Source organism: Cupressus sempervirens, chromosome 6, assembly GCF_028749045.1.
Source record: "Cupressus sempervirens isolate cs-2001-9-10 chromosome 6, ASM2874904v1, whole genome shotgun sequence".
In the NCBI taxonomy this organism is placed as follows: domain Eukaryota; kingdom Viridiplantae; phylum Streptophyta; class Pinopsida; order Cupressales; family Cupressaceae; genus Cupressus; species Cupressus sempervirens.
Window position 1 is genome coordinate 102,168,561 of NC_143123.1, and position 25,950 is coordinate 102,194,510.

General features: G+C 36.6%; 1 protein-coding gene across 1 annotated transcript; it reads right to left on the reverse strand.

Moving 5' to 3' along the window:
• Window positions 1-24,508, reverse strand: LOC149551447 (large ribosomal subunit protein bL21m-like). Its single transcript, XM_089786940.1, has 5 exons — window positions 23,867-24,508; window positions 20,325-20,405; window positions 805-906; window positions 635-709; window positions 1-468 (listed from the first exon to the last, which is right to left on the reverse strand). The coding sequence occupies exons 1-5, from the start codon at window positions 24,320-24,322 to the stop codon at window positions 394-396; spliced, it is 789 nt and encodes a 262-aa protein (XP_089643066.1). The 5' UTR covers window positions 24,323-24,508; the 3' UTR covers window positions 1-393.
• Between the last annotated feature and the right edge of the window lie 1,442 nt (window positions 24,509-25,950).

Consider the following 25,950-nt stretch of genomic DNA (forward strand, 5'->3'; position numbering starts at 1 on the left):
TAATTTAAATTTTAAATGCTTCTTATCAATTCTCATCAGTAAAACTAGGACATTGAAGCATAGAACACCTTAGTCACAAAAGTTAAATTCTGCAAATTATTCTAAAAATGCCAATTCAATAGCCTCAATACATAAAAAAAACAGACGATAACCACACCAGAGAAACCTGTGACAGTAGCAGAAAAATTGCCACCATTAACAGACAGCAATGAAGTGACTACACAACTATCTTCTTGGCTAGATCAATGATTAAGTTAACAAATGCTTGGAGCTTCCCCAGAGCTTTTAGAAAATTTATGACAGCAGCAATCCTGAAGAACCTTCTCCACTTTTGATTCTGTAAAATATTGTGAAGGCCTTTGATCACATAAATTTAGATGATTAGAAAATGCCCTATTCTGCATAAGTTGCTTTGAGTAATGATTTATCCAATCCGTCGATATCCATTATTCTTAATGTGGTGAGCTCCTGCAGCATAACTCACTGTCATTAATATTTGACCTGAACATGGTTCTTTCTTAAATGTAGTTAATAGTTGTAAGGAGCAAAGTTGTTTCAGATGCCAGATGGATCTTACATGCAAGGTGAAAGGGAAAAAATGTGAACATGGTGATGCTACAATATGGTTCAATACCTGGCGGTGAAAATTTGTCCGGCGGTAATTTTTTCTGCGCTTTTTTTTAAAGATTATCACTGTGGCACCTAAACCCTACAAATATTGTAGACAAAAAGTATTTAAACTTTGGCAAGAGAATACAAAATGCTTTAAGATCTAGCAGTCAGAAAAATATCTTGCATCCTTACTTGCTCTTCAACTAGTGCACAAACAGCTGCATTGGGAAGCATAGGTCTGCCAATGATGGTTTGTGATTTTGTACCAAGCATCAAGACCTTGTTCAGAAGTATCTGTCAAGACAAAACTGAGATGAGAAACATATCAAACTCTAAACATGAAAGAGAACCGTAATAACAAATTGCTAGCATAAAACCTCCAAGCAGATAACTTTTATCTTGAGAACTATGTGATTAGACGTGCGTAGCTTTGAGTTATAGTCACCCATAGTTGCACCATGTGATTCAACTTTTTTAGCAAGCTATTGTTGAGGGATTTATGCTTGTGGGCATGTTATATCTCATTTGTTAGATTTTCATGGAAGGGTTTAATGTTATAATATGAATATCACATTAAATCTATAAGTTGACTTAGGTGAAGGATATACTACCTAATATCTTGAGAATTATCTGATTAGACCTGCCCAAAGATCAGCTGGCCTCGAGATTTTGAAAATTCATGATTTCATTTATCAAAAAAATAAAAAATAAATGCCTACAGAAGAATGATGATCTTAATTCAGAAAAATGCTCATCACTTCGAATCATCTTTGACTTATCTAGAAATAAAACCCATTCAATCAGTCACAAAATAAAAGAAATAATTCATAACCCGCCTTGTGTAATGCATGCCACTATCCTTCTGACACACCCTAGAGTTTGTTTCACATCAAACTGTCTGGAAAAACCATCTTTACACCGTGGAATTTCAGTTGGGGTCATGTAAAAATAATGCATTTTTTTTGCGCTTATCATGGTGTGAACTGTGAAGCCTGCTTGGGACACCTTTATTATCATTGCTTCTGTTGGATTAAATTGAAGTTAGAAAAAGAAGAAGATCTGGGGACACCTGATTGCGGTCGAATCTTCTTGTACTCGGGTGTGTATTCTCCTTTATGGTGCAAGCATACATTCTGTGGTGTGAAGTTCCCCTTTTTTGGGGGCATAGAAGGCACAGACCCTGACATTAGGAAGAAGGGAAGAGGGTTGCAAGGAGCGAACGAACGGAAGCTTCTTGTGCATGCTGCTGTGCAGTGGAGGAGGCTCTGGCACTCCTCCAACAAGGTCTTGTAATCAAATCCTAGTGGAAACCCTCCTTATTCCTGGAACCTTTCTGTTATCTTGCATATTTGGTTTATGTTGCTCCCTTTCCTGTGTATCTATTTGTTTGTTTCTTCCTGGTTAATAGCATTTATTGTCCCCTGGCATATGCATTTGATTGTGCACTCCTAATTAATGGAAGCAGCTGTTTAAAGCACCCGGCTGTTAATTTATAGGATCTCTGATAGAAATGATAACAGATTTATATCAGACTTTACTTACTTTGGGTTACTTGAGTGCAACAGGTAGATGCCTTCAGAATGCTTCTGATATGCTGTGACTGAAATGCTGAATGCTGACAGAAATGTAGTTTGTAATCTGCAATGTTGCTTTTTCGATTCTGGGACTGCAAGTATGTTATGTCTTTCATATTGTCTTGTCAACCGATGAGAGCAACTATATATATAATGGTGAAGGGTTAAGTCCACATAGGGGCATGACTCTATGTGGCCACGTAGGGTCATGACCCTACGTGGTCATAATCAACCGTTTGTTAACCATAATCACTCGGTCATTAATCATGCCCGATAACAACATGTTCAATAATACTCTTAATGTATATCAACGGTAATACAAATGAAGCCCAATCCCTGATTGGTGATGACAATCAATAAATGAAAGTAATCCAATGTGAATCGGTAGCAATAGTAATATCAATAATGGCAGTAACCTGATGTGAATCAGTAACAGCAGTAATATATGCCGGTCTGAATCATGTCTTGTCTAAGTTATATACATACATATCAGTATATATATACATAGAGGAAAGGGAAGTGTACCCCTGATGGCACTTAAAAATTTCAATTTACCCTAATCTTGATATGATTGATGCATTGGGTAAAGGGGAGGCTAGGTTGAAGAATATTTCCATCTTCTTTGCTGCACTTGACTGTAAAAAGTTTTTCCTAGGAGATTTTTAAATGATTGGATAAACAGTGTACAGTTTAGAAATTTGGGAGTTACAGATCTCTTTCAGTAGAATGGTATGACGTGGGTTAGTCATTTTTTCCGAGTACAGTATGCAAGAGAAAGTTGTTAGCATACATGATTGGAATTTTGGGAACTGTATGTTTCATGTCCCAAACTGATCTCCAGAAGCTCCAAATGAAGAGGTGCACACACTGTCTTAACCTAGATGGATAAGTGTAAAAAACATTCCTCCATTACTGAGGTCATTCTTGCCATAACTGATTTCCCCAATTGAAAATGTTTTGAGAATCGAAGAGACTAAGGCCACTCTCCTCCATATGAATGCTAGAGTCCTTGTCTCATTGTCTGCCAGGATTGAAAATCCAGAGGTGATAAACATAAATTTAGGTGGAAAATTTTCATCCTAGAACTCTGAAATAATTGGAGGACACAATACTTACCTCCTTTGCAAAAGGGAAGGGCATGTTAGGAGAAACTATCCCGTCTTTAAAAGCAAGACAGGAAACCCTAAAACCAAACCTAATATAGTTAATAATCAGTGTAACCCAGAGACTTGCACCCCCCTCCCAAACCTTGCCTCTGCCATTCCGCAACCATGCGGCCGCTGGGATGTGTGCTTGAATTTCTATTTCAATTTTGATTTTTTGAATGTTACTATTGGGTATGTAATACGTTACTATGCTGAATGTCAATAGTTCTAATTCATGTTGCAATTTTGCTATGTTTAAGTATTTTAATTTGGTATGTTCTAGTGAACTACTGAAACATCATTTCATAACTAGAATTTCAAGTTCTATATATATACTATACAACACCCCTCTCTGGCCTGTCCTCCCCTTGCCGCCGTCCCGAAAATGAGGCTCATTTTCCCTGTGTCCTGAAAACTCAACCCAGCGTCCCACCGTCCCGAAGTACCCCCGTACTAGTGTAACACTGTTAATGATGTTTCAAAGAATGCCGATGCCATTGGGGATAATGTTGTAATGGCAGTTGGCGGTAAACCAACTTTGGAGGCCTCTGTAGAAAAATGTTGACTCTACAGGTCCACTGAGATTTTTCTGGGTTCCTTGGCTGTCGCTCTCTTCAACTGATTCTGCTTTATCTAGCCCAGTGTCGGCTTGGCTGTTCGACCCCTCTAACTACCCTAGTCCTGGTTTCAATGGCTCAGTGCACTTGTCCCTGAGTCGTCTCCACTCCACCCAGTCCCAATCTTGAGAGCTTACCCAATCTTTGCTTGTAAGCAACGTCCCTCTAATCAAATGTCATCCAGGCTGTTCTTCATATTAATAACCTTCAAATTTGTCTGAAACAATATGACTATTGGTAATGGACACTGACTGTCTTCTTCATATATTAGCTTGCTAACAGTGGAACTGTGACCACTCTCTTTCCCATAAGCTTTAAGTAAACTGGAATCACCATCATTTATAAGGGCAATAAATTAAATTAAATTGTGCCAAATAGAATTCTCAAAGTAAAAGTGGTAGAGAGAAGACAAAATTGTTCCAAAGATTTTGTAATTCAACCCAGGGCTAAAACTGCTTATGACAAAAAATCTCAGCAAACTCCTCCACCATAGCTCAACATGGAGAAACTGGTACCTCTTTTGACAGCCAAAATATTTAGCCTTTTGCCATGGCAAGTCGGTTCAATCCAGCATTTTCAAGACAAAGCCGGCAAACTTGTCATTGTTCCCTACCAATCACCTTTTTCTTTTAATTGCTTTCACTAGGGATTTTGCATCCCTCCTGCCACCTGCCCTCCCAACTTTGCCTTGAAAAAGAGTCTGTTTAAGCTTGCAGTTTGGTCCTTTGATCAATTATGTTGTGCATTTGACAGCTGCATTTGCAACCGCTGCATTATCTTTATCACATTATGTGTAATTTATTTTATCATATGCTGTCTGGTATAGCTGCATTAACCCTGTGCTTCCAATCCAAGCAGAATGAAGCTGCAACCAGGTAATTGTGTCCTGTTTCAGGAACATTCTAGCATATCTTCACAGCAAGGAAGAAGGCAACCATATAAATTCGATGGGTGGAAGCACTGTACTTCCAGCATGCTTCAGATAGCTTAAGTGCTTTGTACATGAGAGCTCAGTGTGTGATTTGGAGTTACGATAGTGCTCCAATACTCAACCGTGCACCTCTCCACAGTGTCCATAGCATAGCTGGAAAACTCTCACCTGGCAACAACTCACCAAGACCCACAAAAGAAACAAGCAAAGTTTAGATATATATATATAAATGCTTAGTGGGTACAAAATCACATTCTCATGCGGAATGCTGATGGTGGGAAGCATAATAGTAAATAATTCGTGTCAAACTAGAAGTAAATACATCATTACAATCACATCTTCCTCTTCCCAGCTCTACTAGCATACTGTAATTCTCTATTTTATATAGTTTATATGGGTTTTTTGCCTTTTGTTTGTAACAAAAAAAATTTAAAAGTAATAATTTTTTTTAAAGAGTTTTTCTGAAAAACTCACTGATTTTTTGCAAGAACTCGGTGATTAATCGGCGATTTTTTCTCTAGCTGAGCCGCGATTAAATCTGGGAAAAACTCGGTGATTAGTAGAAACTCCCCGATTTTTCGGCAGCGATTATGCCAACTATGGTCCATGGTGACTGGCTCAGTAGAAACTCCTTGCAATGCTAGAACTGAACTAATAAAATACAGTGACCATAGTAGTTCTATCTCCTTCTAACCAATCAATTCATTTTAAAATGTATCTAATCTTCAACAGAAGAAACTTTTCTCCCACTGCAACCAACATTTCTAAGTAATTTCAAATTTGAGATATCTCAGTTTTCAAAAGGGCATTGTAATGTGCATCCTAACTTATCATGGTTGGAGGAAAATAATAAACCTACTTTGTAAGAACTGTACTACAATGCAAGCACAAAGTGTGCACAATATTATCTGTAGTAATGGCATCATAATTTCTCAAAACAAAATGCAAACCATAGCAACCAGACAATATGATGAAGAAAAATAATGGGATGTTCTTTACAAGAATAAATTGCTTATGTTGGTTAACTGGCAGAATCTAAATATCGTTACAAGCATTAATTACAAGACTTGGTTACCTAGCAGATTCTATCTTCTGCTTTTAGCTATGGAATAACATGGATGGGGCATTACAACCATCTAAAACAAGAAACACAAGTTGAATTACTATGCTGATTTTGGTTACATCCTCACTAATTGAAGCAGATTGGATTGCCTCTAAAAAAGAATAACTTGCATAAATGTTGCAGCAGTTCAAAGACAAGTTCATTTCTATTCACATTTACCTCAACTGCAACCATCTCTCACAATGTGCTATAAGCCATGGGGAGATTAGTACAGTAATAAGTCAAACAAAGAAAAGTACCACTAATCCTAACCCCTTTCTTATGGCACCTTTGTTTACATTTCACATGTTGTGTACTTTGTATATTAAATTGCATGGCATTGCTCGTCACCTTCAACCTTTAACATGACCATCACGTATAAAGTAATAGTGTTTTGCTTACTGGACTAATGATGTTCTAGTCTTCATAGCTCTTAACACGACCTCTGACAAACAACTCTTGCTTACTGCCTACAAACTGCCTTCTAGACTGGCATTCTTCAATTATGTTGAATCTAAAACCCTCTTCTACATTTTTCATCTCCACTGACAATAACTTTCAAACGAATATCAGCAAGGGAAAAAATCCAGCAAAAAAAGTTCTGATTAAATATGTTTAAACTTTTTTTTTTTAATTAAATTAAGAGAAACAAACTTCAAAAGACGCTGAAAAGCGTATTGCATTCACAGTATATTGAGACTTCAGAACCTACAAAATAAAAATTATCAACAGACACCAGCAGTACGATGGGATGTTGATCCTGAAGATGTTAGGCAGATTGATGAGGAGGTGTAACCAGGTCTGGTCAGGCTACCATGAGATGATCCACTTCTGCTTTAGGTAGATAGTGACTCAGATGTTTCTTAATCTTATCGAAAGCTAGAGTTAGGCTTAGTTTCATAGGCTGTGCCTATAGCCTGTTTATATTTGGATGTTTGAGACTCTTGTTCATAATGCTGTTATTCTGATGTATACCATTGTAATTGTCATTTATGTTATTATACTCCTGTTGTAGCTCGTGAATTTGTAAATATCTAAATGTAAATATAGAACCTAAGATGACCATTATAGTAAATAATAAATATAATATTATTTTAAACCCTCCCTAAATGGTCATCGTACAACCCTACAAAAGACTATACGTGTCTTGTGGTCGCCAATTCTTCAGAACATTCTACTGTTGTTGAGACTCTCCATGGTTCTGCAGAATGTCAATGACTAAGAGTACCAGAAAATAGTTGGTTGTACCCTTCTTCCAAATGGTTTGCAACAAGAGAGTAGGGCCTGCCACTGACCCTCCCAAAATCTGCAAAACCACTGACCAGAAATTATCACAAAACATCCAACCTGATGGTGGATAACTGAGTTGCCCTTCCTTATAGACAAAGGCACATTGAGAATAGTTGCAAAACCCTCCAAACTATTGTAGATGAGCAGGATGCCCCAAAACCAAGTGCAAAACACCATGATTTGAAGAGTATGAAGCATCAATTGTTTCTGGAAAAAAGGTAAAAACTCTAAAACAAAAATCCTTGAAATAACATACCACACAAACAATTCTTATTACAAAAACCAAAAACAATTTTTGAGACATAAAATCAACCAAAACCAAACACAATTTTTGAGATAAAAAATCAAGCTACTTTGTTTCTGAGGAAAAGAGGCAAAGCCCAAGTGAATGGTTTTAGAAAAAAAAAATATTATGGAAACCCACTAGATAATTTTTTGAGGGAAAAATATTAAAACCCAACAGATTATTTTTTAGGAAAACATTATTAAAACCCTCTCATAACTGAGTCATGCCAAAACTTGTGCATGCTCTAATACCATGAAAACTTTTTTAAAAACGGATGTAATAAACCCAACCGATTATAACTTCTTCAAACACCAAAATCTTGTATACTTCAGCTGTTTAACATTTTGTCAAACACTTTGCAAGCCAGCTCTGATACCAATGTAATATCCCTTGCCCAAACTGACTGATTTTAGCTCAAGAAATATTGTCAAACACTTGTATGCTGCCTTTTAATGCTAAGAAATTTGCAAATGATATTACAATGCTTCTTACAATGAACTAATATGCAAGTGCAACTCTTTTGGTACTTTCAATGCATATACATGGAAACTAGATATGTAATGCATATCTACAGCCAACTAACATTTTGACAAACAATTGACATACAACTATTATGCTGATCATATATGCTATTAGATGGACATTTTGTTAAACAAATGGTATGCAACACGTATCTCCTTTATTGAATTCATTCTCATGTATAATGTTGCTATGAGTTTGCCAAGACAAATGGGCTTACAATAATGACTACAGTAATGCCAAAATCTGATTCTGAATTATCACAGTAAAATCATATGCCTAAAAATTACAATGCTAACTACTAATAGTTGCAAGAGGAACCTAATAATAGTGATGCCAAGGATGGAGATGAATCAAGCATAAGTACTGTAGCGTGGCATTGTTCTTGCATACTGTAGTAGCCAACAATAATTGTATTCTCCAATTTAAGCACAAACAGAACTCCTGAATTGAAGCTCTCTTGAATACCAAATTCAGTGGATATTGCACCACCTCAAATGGTTGCAACACTGAAGAGTTGACGTTCTCCAATGGTTGACTAAAATCAGAAACCTTAGTTTCTTCTCCCAAATTTATATCAAATGCAATTCACAATCATCGGATGATTAACAATGAAGCTCTCGTCTCTATTTATTCTTTTCCTTCACCCCTTTTAAAAGTAAATAAAATATTATTTAATTGCATTCTCTAAAAGCTTCCCCCTTTCCAATACAATAATTAGTTGTATTTCTAAAAAATGCACTCTCTAGAAGCTTTTCCTTTGCAATACAATAATTAATTGTGCTTCTAGAAAATTAAATTAAATATAAAGTCACCTTTTAATTTTAATTTATTTAATGACTTTATAAGAAATTAATTTAATCAATTTCTCCTTTTTTCTCCACTTAGCCTTCGGAGAATGTAAAGGCTAAGAGCTCCACTAAGATGCTAAAAAGATGGGGGCATTACAATCTGCCCTTCTTGAAATTGCTTGTCCTCAAGCAACTTCAAGTCCAGATGCTGCAAAATCTCCTCATTCTCCCATGTCGCATCCTCTACTAACAAGTCCTTCCATTTCACCAAATACTTCCTTATAGTACGTTGCTTCAAGTTCTTTTCCCTGAAATCAATGATAGCCTCTGGCACCAATACCAATTTTCCCTCATCATCCAAGGATGGAAGCACAATAGAAGGAACAATATGATGTCCTAGCACCTTCTTGAGGCGTGACACATGAAAAACGTTGTGCACCTTACTCTCCGCCAGCAAATCTAACTCATAAGCCACCTCTCCCACTTTCCTGATAACCTTAAATGAACCATAGTATCATGGCTTAAGTTTCTTGACACCACTCTTCTTGAGAGTGGATTGATGGTAAGGCTGCAACATAAGATACACCATATTTCCAACCTCAAAAGTCCGCTCAGTCCTCTTCTGGTCTACATAATACTTCTATTGTTTCTGTGCCTTGGTTATATTATCCTTGAGAGTCTTAACAATGTCCTGACTCTCCCCTAACAAATCACCTGCACTGGGCACTCTACTGTCACTCAAAAGCAAATCCATAAAATTGGGTGCCTCATACCCATACAGGGCCATAAAGGGTGACATTTGAATAGACATGTGATAAGTGGTATTGTAGCAATACTCACAGAGATAAATCCACCTTACTCATGCCTTCTGTTGCCCTGCTATATAATTTCTGAGATATCCCTCCACCCATTTATTCACTATCTCCATCTGACCATCTCTCTAAGGCTGGTAGCTAGTACTCGGAGTGAACTCTGTCAGACACAACGTAAATAGCTCCTACCAAAAGTGACTCATAAACTTGTTGTCTCTATCACTCACAATTCTTCGAGGTAAGCCATGTAATTTGAATATCTCCTTGAAGAACAACTTTGCCACCTGTGTAGCAGTGTATGTAGCAGTGATCGGAAAGAAGTGTACAAACTTCGTAAGGCGACTCACAACCACATAGATGCAGTCCTTGCCTTAGGCTCTAGGCAGTCCTGTGATGAAGTTCATAGATAAACACTCCCACTTCCTATCAGGAATCTAAAGTGGCTGAAGTAAACAGGCAGGATAGGAGTGTTCCTGCTTATTCTGTTGGCAAGTGGGACACTCCCTAACATACTGAAGTACCTCTGCTTTTTGCCCTTTCCATGTGAAGCGCTCTCTAATCTGCCGGTATGTCTTGTAGTAACCAAGATGTCCTGCCATAGGTGAATCATGAAAAGATTTTAGAACCATCCTCCTCACTATTGAGCCTGGAACAAAAAATATTCGCCCTTTGTGAATGATGAGCTCATTCACAAGGGTGTATCTACTGTCCTAAATAGTTCCATCTATGAATCCGGCTGTCCACGCATCCTTTGCATACTCTATCAAGATCAACTGTCCCCAATCCTCCAATATATCTGTCAATAAGCTCAAATGGGGCCTACGTGATAAAGCATCAGCAACTACATTATGTGTCCCCTTAAAATATGTAATATCAAAGTCATAGGACTATAACTTGCTCACCCACTTCTGCTGCCTATCATTTAGATCTCGCTGCCCCAAAAAGTGTTTTAGGCTATTATGGTCGGTTTTGATACAAAACTTGCTACCTACCAAGTATTGTCTGAATTTAGCTAAAGCATGCATAATGGCTAACATTTCCTTATCATATATGCTGAAGCTCTGCTCTAGCCCTCTTAATTTCATGCTCTCATAAGCAATAGGGTGTTTTTCCTACATAAGCACCACTCCAATGCCCTCTCCGGAATATCACAATGTAGCTCAAAAGGTTTGCTGAAATCTGGCAACGCTAACACTAGACAGGAAGTCATAAACTCCTTAAATTTTTCAAAACACTCCTGTGCCTCAGGAGTCCACAAGAAAGCTCCTTTTCTCATCAAATCTGTCAAGGGTGCTGCATGCCTGGAATATCCATCCACAAACCTCCTGCAAAAACCGCATAATCCCAGAAAGCCCCTCAACTGTGTAAGGTTTGCTAGTGAAGGCCACTCCACAATGGTACGAATCTTTCAGGATCCATGCATACGCCTTCTACACTGATGATGTGACCCAAATACAACAACTCTGTCATACCCTAATCACATTTTGACTCCTTTGCATACAAGGACTCTTTGCCCAATATATCCAACACCGTGTCAAGGTGAACCAAGTGCTCCTCCCAAAATCTACTATACACCAAGATATCATCGAAGAAGACAAGTACAAATTTCCTCAACTGAGGATGGAAAACCCTATTCACTATTGCCTAAAAAGTAGCAGGGACGTTAGTTAGCCCAAATGGCATAACTACAAACTCAAAATAGCCACAATGACATCTACAAGCTGTCTTCTAGATGTCCTACTCTCTAACTCTGATCTGGTGATAACCTGATTTCAAATCTATCTTTGAGAAGAAGCAAGCTCCATGAAGCTCATCAACTCATTGATCCTAAGAATGGGGTACCTGTTTTTAATTGTCTTCCTATTAAGCACCCTATAATCAATGCACATGCTCAATGTCCCATCCTTCTTTTTCATCAACACCACTGAAGAAGTGAAAGGAGACTTACTTGGTCTAATGTGGCCCATAGCAAGTAACTCCTTTATGGTTTTTTCAATTTCATCGTTCAACCTCTTCGGATGCCTATAAGGCGTAATCATGATGAGCTTAGCCCCCTCCTCTAACTCAATGATGTGCTCAATACCCCTATCTGGTGGTCTACTTGGTGGAATGTCACTAAACACCTTAGAGTGTTTAACTCTAAGCTCCTGAATATCAGGAGGATATTCAATCTTCTGTTGTCCCTCCTGTGATGGCATTAACATGCACTCTGCTGCCCACTCTACTTGATCATGTCGAATCAATCTAGCCATCCTCTAAAAAGAGACCATTCTGAAATCACTGTCCCTAATTGCCTTAAGAATTTGTGTCTTCCCATTCACTTTAAATCTCATCTCCATCTCCTTGAGATTAAGAGTGAACTCACCAATATCGTGCAACCAACTCATCCCAAGGACTATATCTGTATCTCCCATAGGCACAACATAGAAATCTGCCTTAAAGACATAATTATTAACTTCCAATGGGAGTCCAGTGATCTTATGATTACAATTGAGGGCATAGCCATCAGCTACCCTCACTCTAATTCCCCCAAACTCCTCTATTTGTATGCCATGCTTCTCCACCAACCTAGCATCAATGAAATTATGAGTGGCACTGGTATCAACCAAAGTTATAACTCGCTGTCCAGCAAGTACTCCTCTCATTCGAAATGATCCTTGCTGCTTAATATTAGTGAGACGAGCTTCCCTAAGTTGCCCATCTCCCTCCCCATCTGTGGACTCCATTTTAGACAAGTTTTCAGCCTTGTCTTTCTTTTTTTCACCATCTATTTCCTCTATATTAGACTGCTGGTCTGAATTATCTAATTCTGATTCCTCATAGTATGCCCACATAACTCTATTAGCTTTGTCCTTTGGTTTAAAAGGACAGTCATGGTTTGCATCATAGGGTCTCTTACAGTAGAAACATAATTTTTTCTTCGTCAAATCATTTAATGTTTCCCTGTCAAAAGGTGCTGGAGTTTTATCTTTAAAATCATTTTTAAAATCAGTCCTCTCTAGTTTTTTATAAAATGGTTTGTTATCCTTACTGGAAGATGCTCCTTTGGACTAAAATTTGTTTGTTGGGACTGCATGTTCCATACTTTTGCCTTTTTCATAGCTTCCTGTAAAGAAATGGGATCAAATGCCTTTATCCAACCTCTCAATCGTTCAGATAGGCCCTCAATGAAAATAACTATCAATCTATGCTCTGGAATGTTTGGCACCATGACTGCCAACCGCTGAAATTCACCAATAAAATACTCCAAGTTGTCTGTTTGTTTTAACTATGCCAATTTCCGGAAGTAAACCTCTGGATCTTTCTTGTCAAATCTTTCAACCAACCTATCTATGAAGTCATAGTACTCTGTCACTTGATTATGCTAAAGTGTTACCATTCCATGATACCACCAATCATGTGCTACTCTCTCCAAATGCAAAGTGGCGTATTTGATAGCTTCAATTTCTGTCATTGGCCTTAGTGCCAAGAATGTGTCAAGCTTATGAATCCAAGCTTGAGCTGTCATCTTACCACTCCCATCAAATGTAGGCATAATAAGCTTGCCTGTAGCCCTCTTCAACTCACTATTTTGACCCCTAGGCCTCCTATCCTGTCTGAGTGACCTGTAATGTTCTCTCCTCTGATTTACAAAGCGTTCAAAGGTCATCCTCTCTCGAACCTACGGTGCCAATAATTCTCATTCATCATTTGCAGCCATAAGGATATCTGCAAATGTCTCATCCTCAACTTCTTCTGTTGGTTCCTGTACTGGTTCCTCTCTAACAAAAGTAGGACGTGTAGGTCTCTCTATTGTTCTGGAAAGAGTTCTATGAGTTCTAGGTGATCCTACTGCAATCTTGTTATCCCCTTGTTCCTGATTTCGTTTGTCTTGTGGGTTTATGCGCTCAACCATGGTGGTGAGTGTCTGCAAAGCCTGAGCCATTTGCTCTTGTTCTGTAACCATTGCTCTGAAAAATTCCCTTGTTTCCTAATCCTCATTCCTATTGTCTCTTGGTGGGCTACGCTCTTGCCTGTCACCCATGGTCTCTGGCTGCCTAATAAAATCTTGTTCCCTGTCAAACAAAGCTCGCCTGATAGTGAAAAATCTGTGAGAGTCAACCCCAGGTGGCTTGTGATTGCTAAACCCTTAGGATGGTAGGATTTAGCTCTGATACCAATGTAATAGCCCCAACCGGTTATAACTTCTTCAAACACCAAATTCTTGTATACTTCAGTTGTTTAACATTTCATCAAACACTCGGCAAGCCAGCTTTGATACCAATGTAATATCCCTTGCCCAAACTAACTGATTTTAGCTCAAGGAATATTGTCAAACAATTGTATGCTGCCTTTTAATGCTAAGAAATTTGCAAATGATATTACAATGCCTCTTACAATGAACTAATATGCAAGTACAATTCTTCTGGTACTTTCAATGAATATACATGGACCCTAGATATGGAATGCATACCTACAGCCAACTGACATTTTGACAAACAATTGACATACAACTATTATGTTGATCATATATGCTAACAATTTGTTTGTCAAACAAATGGTATGCAACATGTATCTCCTTTATTGAATTCATTCTTATGTATAATGTTGCTATGAGTTTGCCAAGACAAATGGGCTTACAATAATGACTACAATAATGCCAAAATCTGAATCTGAATTATCACAGCAAAATCATATGCCTAAAAATTACAATGCTAACTACTAATAGTTGCAAGAAGAACCTGATAATAGTGATGCCCAAGGATGGAGATGAATCAAGCATAAGTACTGTAGCGCGGCATCATTCTTGCGTACTGTAGTAGCCAACAATAATTGTATTCTCCAATTTAAGCACAAACAGAACTCCTAAATTGAAACTCTCCTGCATATCAAATTCAGTGGATATTTCACCACCCCAAATGGTTGCAACACTGAAGAGTTGACGTTCTCCAATGGCTCACTGAAATCAAAAACTTTAGTTTCTTCTCCCAAGTTTATATCAAATGCAATTCACAATAATCGGATGATTAACAATAAAGCCCTCACCTCTATTTATTCTTTTCCTTCACCCTTCTAGAAGGAAATAAATATTATTTAATTGCATTCTCTAGAAGCTTCCCCCTTTCCAATACAATAATTAGCTGTATTTATAGAAAATGCACTCTCTAGAAGCTTCTCCCTTGCAATACAATAATTAATTGTGCTTCTAGAAAATTAAATTAAATATAAAGTCACCTTTTAATTTTAATTTATTTAATGACTTTATAAGAATTAATTTTATCAATTTCTCCTTATTTCTCCACTTAGCCTTCGGAGAATGTAAAGGCTAATGGCTCCACTGAGATGCTAAAAAGATGGGGACATTACAATGGAACACTTGGATAGTTGCATTACACTAAGGAGATGAAGTCTCCTTAAATAAAAAAAATTCCAAGGCAGAAGCTGCTAAAAATAGCAACACTAAAAATATCAGACTAAAGAACTAAGATATCTGAATTTAAATATAGAACCTAAGATGACCATTATGGTAAATATAATATTATTTTAATAGATTGTAGTAAACAAGCAATATAAAAAAATTAAATTGAAATTTCTGATTGCATCAACTCAAAGTTTTTGATAGAAAATAGCAATATGAAAAATTAAAAATTTAAAAGGTCAATTTAGTCCTTGTGTACAAGTCATTGTTCTGAATTGTAATGCTTGTGAGCACACTCATAGAGAGAATCTGTGACTTTATTCTTCTGATTACATAAGAAATGCTATGTGTTACAATTGCGGAAAAAAGACAGATTTCTTCACGTTGAATTCATACATCAGACTGGCTTAAATACTATCCATAACTAGTAAATGCAAAACCATCTCAAAAACCCCTAATATTTTTGCCAACATTGATGAAGCTTTCAGAAAACAAAAATCATAGTTGGATATTAAACTACATGCCCTCAACGTTTTTTAAACAATGGAAAATAGTTTTGCTGTTGGGACACCTGGTTGTGTTGTAGGCATTCAAGCCATGTCTCAGACATCTCCATCCAACCCAGGGACAACCAAACATCCCACCATTTCAGGGTTTTGAAAAGCATCCCACAGGCATTCCAAAAACTTGAGTGAATGGGGAATGGTCACTGTCATCCCAAAGTCCTGGAAATGCTGTGAAGAAAGACGAATGAGCTTTAGAAGGGCAGATGTGTCCCTATGTAAACATAGTCAAAAGGTAAGAGCACTACTATTGTCCAAGTACAGTAAGAAGGGTACCAAGTATGTCACTGGTTGCCATATATCAACAAGAATAACAAGGACATGTAGGCAGGTACCAACAATTACCAGCCCTTGAAAAGTCTAAGCAATATATCAGTTTGGAACTGTATAGGGTATATCAGTTTGGATTTGTGTAGGGTGTTCCTTCCGCTTTAAGAGATAAACATATTATTTTACTGTGGCTGAGTAATTTGCAAAAAATAAATATCATATTGCTTGAAATAAGTATGGGGGTGCATCACACCTTCCAAATTTGTTATTATAAGTGGTATCATCCAAATGGTTTGCTGCTTTCTCACACTTATGATACGGAATGAAAATTTGTGAGCCATGTTTGGCAAATTCTACGGCAATATTTGGCGCTAGAATTCCACCAAGTTTTGCATATCATTAACTGAGTGGAAAAACTGAATTAGTGAATCAAACTATTGGTAATCTGTGGTGCTGTCTGCTGAGTGACTGACAATGGTGATAGGATTTGTTGCTTGATCAATAACAGCATCAACCAATTGTATATTATTTGGCATCCAAAATTGAGTTTAGGTTTTATGCTGAAAGTGTTTCTATAAATTTTATTCCAAGAGTTTATGACTATAGGGCTCACATTTGTGATGATGACAGAATTCTTTGAACAAGATAAATAAATATTGAACAATATAAAAGATTATGAGCGCATGGCAGATTGGAAGAAAAAAAAGAGAATTACTAAATTGGAGAATCAGTATTGATATGCTGGCCTAAAGACTGATTTTAAAGAGCCTAAATAACAAATCAAAAATCAAGTTTAGAGCCCTTGTCAAAAATTTTGAGACTTGGTACTAGTTCCACAGTGTTAAGACTTAGGCTCAGCAATAACACTTTTTTAAAACTTTAACTTCGACCGAGTGAAAAATCTCCACAAGTCCTCATTAAGTCTCAAGACACTGAATATTTCTCATATTTTAAAGCTTTTACTTGAATTGCATATATCGCCCATAATTTTCAAACTCGGGAAGTTCTCACAAAACTTGCAAGTAAATTTAGACCAGGTAACTTAAGAAAGACAAATCAAATGACTCCTGGAAAAATGATCCCAATTTTTCAGTTGCTAAGTGAATTTCAGCTGTAATTCAGAGGCTTCCTCTGTGAAACCAGCTTAAGGAATGACAAAAACAATCACCAACCCGTGATAAAAAGCATTTTTTCCTAAGCTGCCGGTTCGGATTCTGGTATGGATGCGGGTTCTAGATTCGGGTTCAAAATTCGTCCAAATATTTTTTGGGTTGGGTTCGGATTCATTTTGGATTTGTCTGTACCAAAATATATCTTTTTTTTTAAATATATTTCTGTGTGTGTATACAACAACAAATAAGTCCATACACACTCTGCTAATAGTAAAGCAACATAGGAAAAGACACAACCATATCTATGTTTCAATATAATGGGATATTAATTACATCATTTAGCCAAACATACAACATCATACACTTGCTTGGTTGCATGCATGGGACATATTTCCATATCAAGGGACAGTTTGAGAATGAAAGGAATCATCAAAAGATAAGTGCAGTTATCTGATTTTTTTATATTGGTTAGAGGATTTCTAACCAAGCTGGATCAAAAGTTGAAATTCAGATTTGAAGCCCTGGATTCAAAGAAATATCATAGTTTTTTTAGAGAAATTCCTCTATAATCGTCAATTTGGACTTCACCAATTGTCAATTTGGATTTCCTCTATAAGCAAGCTTTCATTTTCACTCACAAATGCATAAATGACATTTAAACCATATTGTTTCGCCTTTTTGGTGGTCACTTTTAGGGTTGGGAGGATCAAATAAACCAAATTAGGCAAAAAAACACTTTTAAAAAGTTAAATCAATTTGTTTTGAGACCAAATCCAGCTTGGGTTCGGCTGTTGGTCAGCAAATTCTTCAAAATTCACTCCGAATTTTGCCCAGATTCCTCTGACAGAATTTGCAGCGAATCTATGGCTCTCTAGGACAATTTCGGCAGAATTTGACAAGGACCAGACTTTGCACAGAATTGAACCAGACTTTGAGGGTTGCTGGAGAGAATCTGGTAACTTCGATTTTTTCGTTGCAAATTTTGTAATTTTTTCAACATATTTTGTTATGGGTTGTAGTTCCTAATTGGGGGCCACGGGAGACTCCTAGGTGTACACAGGATGGTTAGGGAACTCCTAGGAGTCTCTGGGACATCCTGCTGTCCCTAACATCTCATCTGCATTAGTGGTGGTGGTGCAGCAGAGGGACATTTCCCCCAAATCCTTGCATCCCAAAAATACAGGGACTTTTGGGGGAGATGCATCCCTGTGATTCAATGGAAAACATCATTTTCATCTTCAGTAATTAGGATTTAAGCAGCATGAATTAAATGCCAAGTGATTGAAAGGATTAATCAGCAATTCATTAAAAAGTGAAAAACTTATGAAAAATGGCATTCACCATGTAGGAAGGTCCATGCAGCCTTGAAGGCCTCAAGTTGGGCCTAACTGCAGATGCTCCGCCCCTCAACCCGGGAATGAGCCTGGGGTGCTGTCCCTAGACCAACTAAGGGTCGCTGCTGCCCCCAAAGCCTCCTGGTTCTAGTTTTAAAAGCAAAATATAAAGATTGTTTTGGACAGCACCAGAAGAAAAACCAAGTGTTTTCTCCGTTTATTTTGGTTGAGATAACAAAAGCAGATTTCTTTCTCTGCTTTTATGAATTTTCGTGCAGTTTCTGGCCTCCCAAGCAATCAAATTCCATTTATACCTGAAGTTTGCCCAGTCAATCCAAATTTTGAGTAATGCTGCTACAAGCAAAAAAGAATTTGGTATTTTCTAAATGAATGTTTTCTGTGCCCAGTGCATTATTTAAGTATATATTGTGTATTTAGGGATTTCTTGAATCACAAGTCCGAGTCAAAACTTCAGGCAGCCTAGTCTTTGTTGAGTCCAATTTTTTGACTATAATCTCATCTGTCTTCGGAATTGGCTGATTTTATGATTACAAAATAAAAGATTTCGGATAACTTTGGCAGTTCACTAACAGAACAACTCCCAAACTGGGATACAGAATTGACAGAGAAATCCTTTAAAATATTCTAAGTTACCAAATTCTTTTCTGGTGAACCCAAAGTCTGGTTCGATTCTTGCAAAAGTCTGGTCCTTATCATATTCTTGTAAAAGTCTGCCCAACATCTGTCAAACAAACCTGAGACAAATGTTACCATTTTCATGGCGAAATGCAAATCTACTGCATAACCCAGGCCAAATTGAGCCAAAAATGGATTTTTTTTTTTTAAATTTAAAAGATTTTTTTTAGTTGATTTTAGTCAGTCCAACCCTCCAACCCTAAAATAAACCAATAAAAAGGCCAAAAAGGTAAATGCATATGTCATTTGGACTAAATAAATTTGGTGGTGTATTTTGCTATGTTGCTGCATATATAATATATATATATATATATATATATATATATATATAAAGAAAACATATATTTTTGTATAGATGAGCCAAAAACAAATTCAAACCCACCCCCAGAAACATCGAACGAATTTCGAACCCAAATCTTGAACCCGACTCCGAACTGGTAACGTAGAAAACATTCAAAGAAATTTCAGAAACGAAGTTGGCTGCATTGTAATATCCTTTTGAACATAGATTCAACAAATTGTGCTTAGTCAAATGAAGGTACCAAAGAACTGGAGACATTTGCAGATAACCTGCTTGAAGAAGTTTGTCACCAAAATATGCTTTGTGTTGAAAATTTAACCAGGAAGCCCATAATATTTAGATTAGTGGGTTTGATGCAGGAGGTTGAGCATGCTATATTAATAAAACAATTCTAGGTTTTGTTACAGGCATATCTGTGACTAATATTAGCAACATTAGAATTCATAGGCATGGAGTAATACAAAAGATGCCCTTCTGAAAACCTGCAAACAGTTGTTAATTTATGCACTTAAATGTAATTAGACATATTATCATAAAGTGGACACTGCAGGGAGAATAGAAGATATCTCCTCATAGAAACAGTTTAGAAAAGGCATCCTCTTCTTAAAAGATGATTATGAAAATTTTCAGTAGCTTTTTCAATGGAATCAAAAAGAAATTTAGGATGCACTGTCTCATCTGTGTTGCATGTGAATTGTCCTTGCTGATTTATTTTACTGTTTGCAATATGATTTGTCTGTTGCCCCAGATAATCCCATCACTGCTTTATAGTTTTCTTGATTTACTCCTAAGAACATTGAATAAGTTTGAATCCTATCATTGCCCCTTACACAGGATGTCCTTAAAGCATATTGAACATAGAGTACACTATTAACAATAATTTCAGCATTTGTACTATTCCAAGATAGGTAAACCATTCAACTTTCAAGGATAAATATAGAAATAAGAAAAAATACAATTGTACCTTATACCTTCTGGTTAACATCTGCATACTTCAGCTTCTCAACAACAATACGATCCCCACTACACACCTTGAATTGATGAGCACCAACCTGTCATAATAAAAGACAATCCAAACAATTTTCTTAGAACCAGAAAAGAGAGTTACAAAAAGTTAATCTAATGCCTAGCCATTCATTTATTTAAGTAAAAATGATGGTATGTATATAACAATTTCCCACTGTTCAGCATTATTAGATATTGTTTTTTCATGATTAGCTGCATACAGTATTTTATAAACAAGCCATGCTTTACTTCCATAGATAGAGGTTCATTATACACTACCTCTCATCATAATTTGCATATGACAATTTCCTACAGTTTTGCACTATTTAGTTCTATTTCAAAATAGACTACATGAGTACATCAAAGACATTTTTTCTTATTTATGTTGACAATAATTAGCAAAAGGACCTTAAACTTTTGTTGGTGGGCTAGAGAGGGAAAAGCCAAATTCACCATAACTCCCCATACTAACAAATGCTTGGATGTTCTTGTGCTGTTAATTGGGTTCCTTGCCTTGTAATAATTGTTAAGCTTTGAACCAGAATAATATAAACAAAATCCAGAAACTCAGAAAGGCATATGAACAGATGACACAATTCTTTATCCTGGGAAAACCCTCCTATTCGAGGGAAAAACCCAGCCATTGCCAAAAATAGATATGTTCTTAAAAACAATACAAAAATATTTTGCTTATGATTGAAATTCTTAACAGTCAATCAATAAGACTGCCTCCTTTTACTTCAGAAATGACACAATCTCCAACATCATACAAACTTCTCACAATAGAAGTGATACGCAAAATAAGCATTTAGCTCTATACACAGATTGAATGCATGCTAATTAATCAATTACAGTTTCAATCACCTTCAAAGTCTTACTTGTACAACACAGAGGTCACTAACTGTAAACCAATCCCAACTATCTGAGAAAATAACATCCCTATTAAATGAGAGGCTCAACACCATCCTCATTGCACATGCAATATTCTCACACTGCCGAATATGCAGTCACAAGACATATGCCAACTCTCTGCAAAGTAATCTCACAAGTTATGCGAATAATACTAGCCACTGATCCATACATAGAATCAGCACAATGATGCCAATTTGATCACCAATACCTTGGAACGTTATAAGATATACACGGCAACCATGAAAATGAACAATCCCCTCCAGAAAGAGTCTCATTGTCTTTTATATGAAAACTGACGAACCAGATAATTGAAGAAACAACTGAGACACCAATAACTTTATTAATTTCCCAATGATACAGAGGTTGGACGCATGGAGTCAAGGAAGCAGCAAGAGCACACAAAAGATGGCACAAAATCAACTGACAATGACGAAGCATTCACAGTGACCTGGCAACAATGGAAACATTGAATTGGCGCAAAGGAAACAGTTGAGCTTAATGCAACAGGAGTAACACAAGATATGTCCAGAATGCCACAAGAAACATAATAGTGCCATGTCATTGATGCCAAATAATAACAGAGGTGCCAAATCATCAAATGAGAACAACACAGCTACCAACATCAACATGTTGAATACATTCATCCTTGAAAATATTCTGACATTCGCATCCAACATATTAAAGTAACGACGGTGAATATGAACTGCCGGTATACAAACTGAAACATAATCACGATGCCAGACTAATCTTTCTCAACGGTGCCAAGACATCTTTTAGTATAAACGAACAGCTTGACCATGACAGGAGTCCACACGACGACTCAGCTGAACAGAACAAGAAAACAGGAGGATGTTGTAACACATTTCCAGCAAATATGAGTCTTAAGAAAATGAACAGTAACATGAACTTGGAAGAGTCTCTGTAGCATAGCAAGAACGCTGATAAAACTGATGTCAATCATTACAGGAATGAAGAAGCTCTCATGCAAATGGCTGTCGAGTCATGATGAGCAGCAGATATAGATAGATGATAAGCTGGAACAACATCAACAAAACAATGCGGAAGACATATTTTGAAGCTACATCTTCAACAATAATCACCAGCATACTGGAGACATTTTGTCATTAGAGTAAATTACTACTTGTGGTAATCTTGAAATGACTTTTGCGGACAAATCAAATCCAACAAAAATAAAAAATGATAATTAAAAAGACATGAAATCCTTCAATACTTCGTATAAAATGTAGGACTGGTTGTACTTAGGGTAATCAAATAATGGTGATAATTGTGAAACAAGAATGACTTATAGTTATAAAGCATTATATGCTCCAAAAGGCTAAAGCTTTTCTAATGGAAAAAGTGGCTAGTCAAAAGAAATACTCAAAGCTTTTTCTACTGAGTCCCTTTCTTAAGACATGTTGAAGATACTAATTGATATTACAAAACAGCCCAGTCAAAGTTTGATTTCCATTGCTGTATCTACTTATATTCATTCGATGAATATTAGTGGAACCTGGTACTCTTTTTTAGGATGATAAATGGCAACAGGTTTTATCGTCATTGAAAATAGCAAATGCAAAAAAGAATGCCAGACTTCAATCAAACTGTTTACAACTTTATAGTTTGAGACATTGCGCAGTGCAGAAGGTGATCCTACAAGGCCTAACACTAATGTCTTGGTCAATGGTTAAATATCCACTCAAGATAGTGGCCAAGAGTCTAGAAATCTTCAAATTTGTTGTCTCTAATGCAACATTTTGAACAGCATTACATTTGTTTTATCAATTTGGACTCCAATGACTCATATTGTTAAGTCAAATGATAAATTGCAACTCCTTATACAGTTTTAATCATTTTTGTGTATTAGTTTAATAGCCATTACCCACCATCTTTAAGACTTGGAAAGAAAAATTGTGGTTGTTAAAACTTAGTGAAAAGCTAATTAGAATAGATGACTAGACATGAGAAACTTGAGGTGACTTCATAATTGATACTAGCCAAATCCTTCGAAAATAAAAAGTTAAATTGATGTAATTTAATGACATTAACCAGACAAAATATTGAACACTTGAATTAACCAGACAAAATATTGAACACTTGAACCATTCATTGCATTACTAATTCTTTTATAAGCCATGACTAGCGTTGAGTTATCCCTCAGTTGCTAATGATTTAGTTGCTACCGATTTGCATCAGAGTCCTCGCAAGGTGGAAAAGTTGGGACAGCATTAGAACTAACAAATAAAATTAAGGTTAACAAAGTGGGACTAAATATTGCGAAATAAAACTATTGTGAATGTGGTAGTATTGAAACTATTAGAAAAAAATCGAATCGAAACTATTCAAGATGTGAAATTGTAGCTCGTCAAATGAAAATGCACAATCGGATGAACTACTGCTTCCAAAGACAAACCCGGAAGACAGGCCAAAATGTTAAAGTTTGGCTATATAGCGCGTCCGATGAGCCAAGTGCATAACATTAACGATAAGTCGACTCAACGAAGGAAGAAACTATTGGCATGGAAGGCAAAGGTCAGCCACAGCTCCAATTTCATCAAATGAAAAGAAAAAACACCAAAAGAAAGATATAAACTACCTGAACGACGGCAAATACGGGAACCTTGGGCTTCCTAGGGAATTCACCAGTCTTAGCCGGGCCAATGATACTGTATCCTATTTCATCAGCATCCCTCATTTCTCTTTCACTGAGACTCTGCCTGTAAACCCTAGCGTTCAAGTCAATCTCGATATTTGTAGCCTGCTTGACGCCTTTGCTTGCCCTATTTTCGACGGGTAGTGAGTTGCCCACCTCATCTTTCGAAGCTGGCTCAGCGTTCGGCTCGGCCGTGCTGGCAAAATATCGCCTGAACAGACTCGTAACTCCATTTGCCGAGGGTTGTAAATGAAAATGCCCATTTGCGCAATGCGATTGGAGAGGAAGATAAGAATATTTAGAGTGCGTTTCGCTGCCCAGAATCGAACCTGAGTTGACACGTGAAGAAGTCGAATAGCTTCGTTGTGCCAGGAAACGAATAAGTTTTCCCGTAGCCATGGAGAATTGCTCAGAGAGTCTGGCTTAATAACCTTTCAAGGAAACGAAGGTTTTAGAGCATCAGAGGGTTTAACGCGTCACAAACTGGGAAAGGAATATAAGGAGACATCATAATTCTCGTGTGCCTTGATAAAAATGTCTCAAACGAGAAACTGTACTTCTATTATCTTGAGTCTTCCTTTGTATAGGGTAAATACAAAACAAAAATCTATTAGAAGTTTTAGAGTGATGTGTTTGAAACGGTCATGTATAGGTTTTAGTTCCCGCCTCTAAATAAACTTTTCGTAGGTAAATATTTTTTTAGCTTATAGACAAATTTGTAATGTCCACACATTTATCTACTAGCTTATATATATCTCTATATATATTACGCCAAGAGTAATCATTCTCGAGGCGCCTATTTTCATTTAATCTCAAGGTTATTTTAATCACAATTGGGATTTATGAAAATGAAAATAGGCGCCTCGAGAACGATTACTCTCGGCGTAATATATATAGAGGTATATATAAGCTAGTGGCAATCGCGGCGCAATAGAAAAAGTATTTTTTTATTTTTTTATTTTTTTTTTAAGGTAAGTGCTAAATTATTTATTTCTTTTTAAATACAATTGTATAAACTTACTATAAAAATGTAATAGTGTAAACTTACTATAAAATTATTCTTGAATATTTTATTTTTTAATTCTATATATGGTGTTTATTTGCATCACTTTAATTCAGTTTTATTTTAAGCATATTGTTATGTAAAATGTTATATTGAAGAGTAGAGTTATAGTTAGAGTTAGGGTTAGTGTTAGGGTTGGGGCTATTGTTAGGGTTTGAGTTATGGATAGGGTTAGAGTTACAGTTAGGAATAGAGTTACAATTAGAGTTAGGATTAGCATTAGGGTTAGGGCTAGGGTTATTTTAAGGATTATGAATCTTGTTAGGGTTATAGTTAAGGTTAGGTTTAGAATTAGAGTTAGAGTTAATGTTAGGATTAGGGTTAGAATTTGGGTTACAAATATAGGTAGGGTTAGAATTAGAGTTAGGGTTAGGGTTAAGGAAAGGGCGAGGGTAAGAATAAGGGTTTAGGTTAAACATATAGTTAGGGTTAGGATTAGAATTAGAGTTAGGGTTTGAGTTAGAGGTAGAGTTAGAATTGGAGCTCGAATAAGGGCTAGAGTTAGAGTTTAAATTAGGGTTATAATTAGGCTTAGGGTTAGGGCTAAAATTAGATTTACGGTTAGAGTTAGAGAAAGGGGTAGAGAAAGGGTTAGTTTTAGGGTGATGGTTAAGGTTAGGTTTATATTTGGAGTTAGGGTTGTATATAGAGTTACATCAGGGTTAAGGTTAGGGTAAGGGTTTGAGTTGGGGTTAAGGTTAGGGTTAGGGCTATGGTTTTCATCTAGATTAAAGTAAGGGTTAAGGTTAAAGTTAGAGTTTTGAGTTAGGGTTAAGGTTAGAGTTAGGGTTAGGTTATGATTTTAGTGAAGGTTAAACTAAGGATTAGGGTTAGGATTAGAGTCTAATTATGGTAGAGTTAGATTTGCAGTTAGGGTTATATTTAGGGTTACAGTTAGGGGTAGGATTATGGTTTTAAAAAAAGTAATTTTCTTTTTGGCCTATTGTAATGTAAAATGTTATAG